The 2834-nt window shown below is 64.2% G+C and overlaps 1 protein-coding gene across 1 annotated transcript; it reads right to left on the bottom strand.

The window, feature by feature from the left end:
- Position 1: 1 nt before the first annotated feature.
- Positions 2-2535, bottom strand: H696_01163 (hypothetical protein; the record flags this gene model as incomplete). Its single annotated transcript, XM_009495045.1, has 3 exons — positions 2-224; positions 358-1361; positions 1595-2535. 3 exons carry the CDS (start codon positions 2533-2535, stop codon positions 13-15), a joined length of 2157 nt encoding a protein of 718 aa, XP_009493320.1. The 3' UTR covers positions 2-12.
- Positions 2536-2834: the final 299 nt, after the last annotated feature.

The raw sequence follows: 2834 nt of genomic DNA, 5'->3' as shown, positions 1-2834 counted from the left end.
AATGCAAGGACACTAAAATGGACACGGGTTGGGACGCTCAGCTGTCTCGGTGGTGCTCGGCATGGAACCGACCCCTTCGGCCGACGGGGCATCAGTGCCAGCCATTGCCGGAGCAGCAAGATCCGAGAAGGGTCCAGTTGTCAAGGCGGAGGATCCACTTGACTTCATTGCTGGGCGTACGGACTGTTGGGTGGTGGTCATGGTATCGGAAAGACATGCGGTGTCTGGGGGGGGGGGGGCAAGGAAAAGCGGGGTCAGTCATATGGAGGACACAGGAGGGGAGAGGGGAGCTGGCGGCGAACACCCAATGTATGCTGAGGAGGGTCGAAAAAAAAAAGAAGATCAGAAGCAACGCACTACCATGTTGGTGGTGCTGCTGCTGTTGTTGTTGTTGTTGTTGCTGAGGTGCCAGGGGAGTCCCGGCCAGAGATCGGCCATTGTGGCCGGGGAATGCGTGCACACCAGCCGGGCTGGCAGTGCTTGGGAAGGGGGAATGCAGTGGACTGGATGCCGAGAGTTGGGGCATGGGCGCTCCCCAGGTTCCCGGGGTGCCGTGGAAGAACATTGGAAGGTGATGCCGGTCGCCGGAACATGCGCCGGCCGTCGGCGATGCCAGCAGCGAGGAGGCCTTGAGATCTGGGTGCGGCAGGGCATCAGGCTCGGAAGAGGGGGGCGTCGCCACCTGGTGGGCCAGCCGGGCTGGACCAGCAGCCAGGGAGCCAATATTCCGGGGCCCGTCTGGGGGGGGCCGCTGGTCAATGGGGGTCATTCCGACGCCAGGGCAGTCGGACACCATGGGCGGAGCCTCGACATCGGCCGCAAAGTGCGACGAGGACTTCAGGCAGCGGAAAGGGGCTGCCGAGGAAGTCGGAGTGGTGGGGCTATTCTGGACGGTCGGCGTGTCCAAGGTGTCAGGGGTTCCGCCGGAGTGGTAACCAAGATCACTGGCCGGGGCAGTCGGCGGCCCGGTAAACATTTGAGGTGGAGCACCCCCAGGGCCGCCAGCCTGCTCAAGACAGTGAAGGGTCATGCTCTGGAGGAAGGTGGCCACGGCACCCATGTCGGCGCCCTCGGTTTTCATGGTGGCAATGGCCTCCACCATCTGGTCCTGGAGCCACAGGAGGCGACCCCAGCCCGGGGATGAGGAAGTGGACGCTTCGCCGGTCGTCGGGGGGCTCGACGCTTCGGTCTTCACCAGGGAGGCGGGCGTGGGCTCTTCCTTAACTTGCACCTTCAGGCGCTTTTCGGCGGATGGGGGGGGCGACACGGACCCCTCGCTCATGGCGACAAGGTTGTCATTGTCAGGATCATCGGGGTTGTATGTGGCAGGGTCGAAGGACAGTCTCATGTCATCAAGGCCACTGTTGGCGAATGAATGTACGGTGAGTTTGGGGAAGATTCTCGTGGGCGGGCCATCGCGGCGAGCAAGGAGGAGGCGCCGAGAAGAGGGCACGAAAAAAAAAGGGAGGAGGGCGGAAATGAAATGGGAAAGCAAAAAGAAGGGGGCCAATGAGGAAGAATGTAGAGGAAAGGGGGGGAAGAACGGGGGGGGAGAGAGAGAGAGAGAGAGAGAGAGGCAAAGACAAAGACGCACACCCAAATGGCATGGCCCTGAGACTTGTCGTAGTAGGCGATGTTGAAGAGCCCCAAGTAGCGGATGACATCGTAGATGCGGCGTTTGTTGGAGGACATCAGATCGGCAGCACGGGGGATCGTGAGCTCTCGGTGCTTCATCAGCAGATGAATGTATTTCTTGGTAAAGGTGATGAGCGAGCTGTCGGAGCGCCGGCCAGGTGCCCGGGTCACCTGGCCAGAGGGGTTGCCGGAATTGGCCTGGGCCCGCTCGGGTGCCTTGGGGCCGGAGGCGGTTCGCGCCACGCGGCTGGTCTTGGTGGCTTTGGTGGCCTTGGCGGCTTTAGTGGACCGGGCGGCCCGGCCGGCGGGGCCGGTCACGGCGGCTGGGGCAGCGGTCGCAGACACGGCGACCGGGGTGCTTGGGTTTGGTGAGGAAGGCCGGCTGTCTGTGTGGGTTGCCATAAGGCGTCCGGGAGCCGAGTCCGGCCGCGTGGCGCCCAAGGCGGAGGGTGGGATGCCGGAGCATGCGGCGGCCTGCGCCAGCGGCTGCGGCTGCGGCTGCGGCTGCGGCAGGGGGGGCAGAACCTGGGGCGGGGGAGGGAGAACATGAGGCGGCTGGTGTGGATGATGGTGCCTGTGTGGCTGGAGTGACGAGGCGGGAGGAAGGTGTGCCGGGGCATTGAGAGGGCCAGGGATGTTGTGGGCGAAGTCCCCGGTGCTGGGGATCGAGTAGCCGGGCTCCGAGCTGCTGCAGGCGACATGGGGGGTCTGTGCCGGATGGACAGCATACGGCTGCAGGTGATATTGCTGGGAGTAATAATGAGGCGGATATGCCGTCGGGAAGTGCTGAGCATGCGGCTGCTGGTGTGGGTAGTGCTGGGGCTGGGGCTGGGGTTGGTATTGCTGGGGGGGGCCTGATGCGGCGGAGCTGAGGGGGGCCTGGGTGTAGGGGAAGGACATCCTGCGAGGCGGGGGAAGGTTCCCTACGATGACACGGGGAGGTCACCTCCGGGGGGGGGGGTCCTGGCCGAGGGTGGAGACAGGCAAGCGGCCGCGGTGGAGGAAGGCGGGGCCAGGAGGAGGTGCAAAGGAAGGGGCGGAGGTGATGGCGGGAGAGACAGCGGGCAGGCAAAAGGGGGATGGCTGTTGGCGTGATGGAGGACAATTGCTGGTACTCGTGTACGGAGGCCAGCCCGCCCAGGTGCTTTTAAGAGACCAGTAGAAGAACCAAGCGGAAGGTGATAAAAGGCGGGGGGGGG

The sequence above is a fragment of the Fonticula alba genome, assembly GCF_000388065.1.
Source record: "Fonticula alba strain ATCC 38817 unplaced genomic scaffold supercont2.2, whole genome shotgun sequence".
In the NCBI taxonomy this organism is placed as follows: Eukaryota; order Rotosphaerida; family Fonticulaceae; genus Fonticula; species Fonticula alba.
This window is presented reverse-complemented; position numbering and strand designations above follow the sequence as displayed.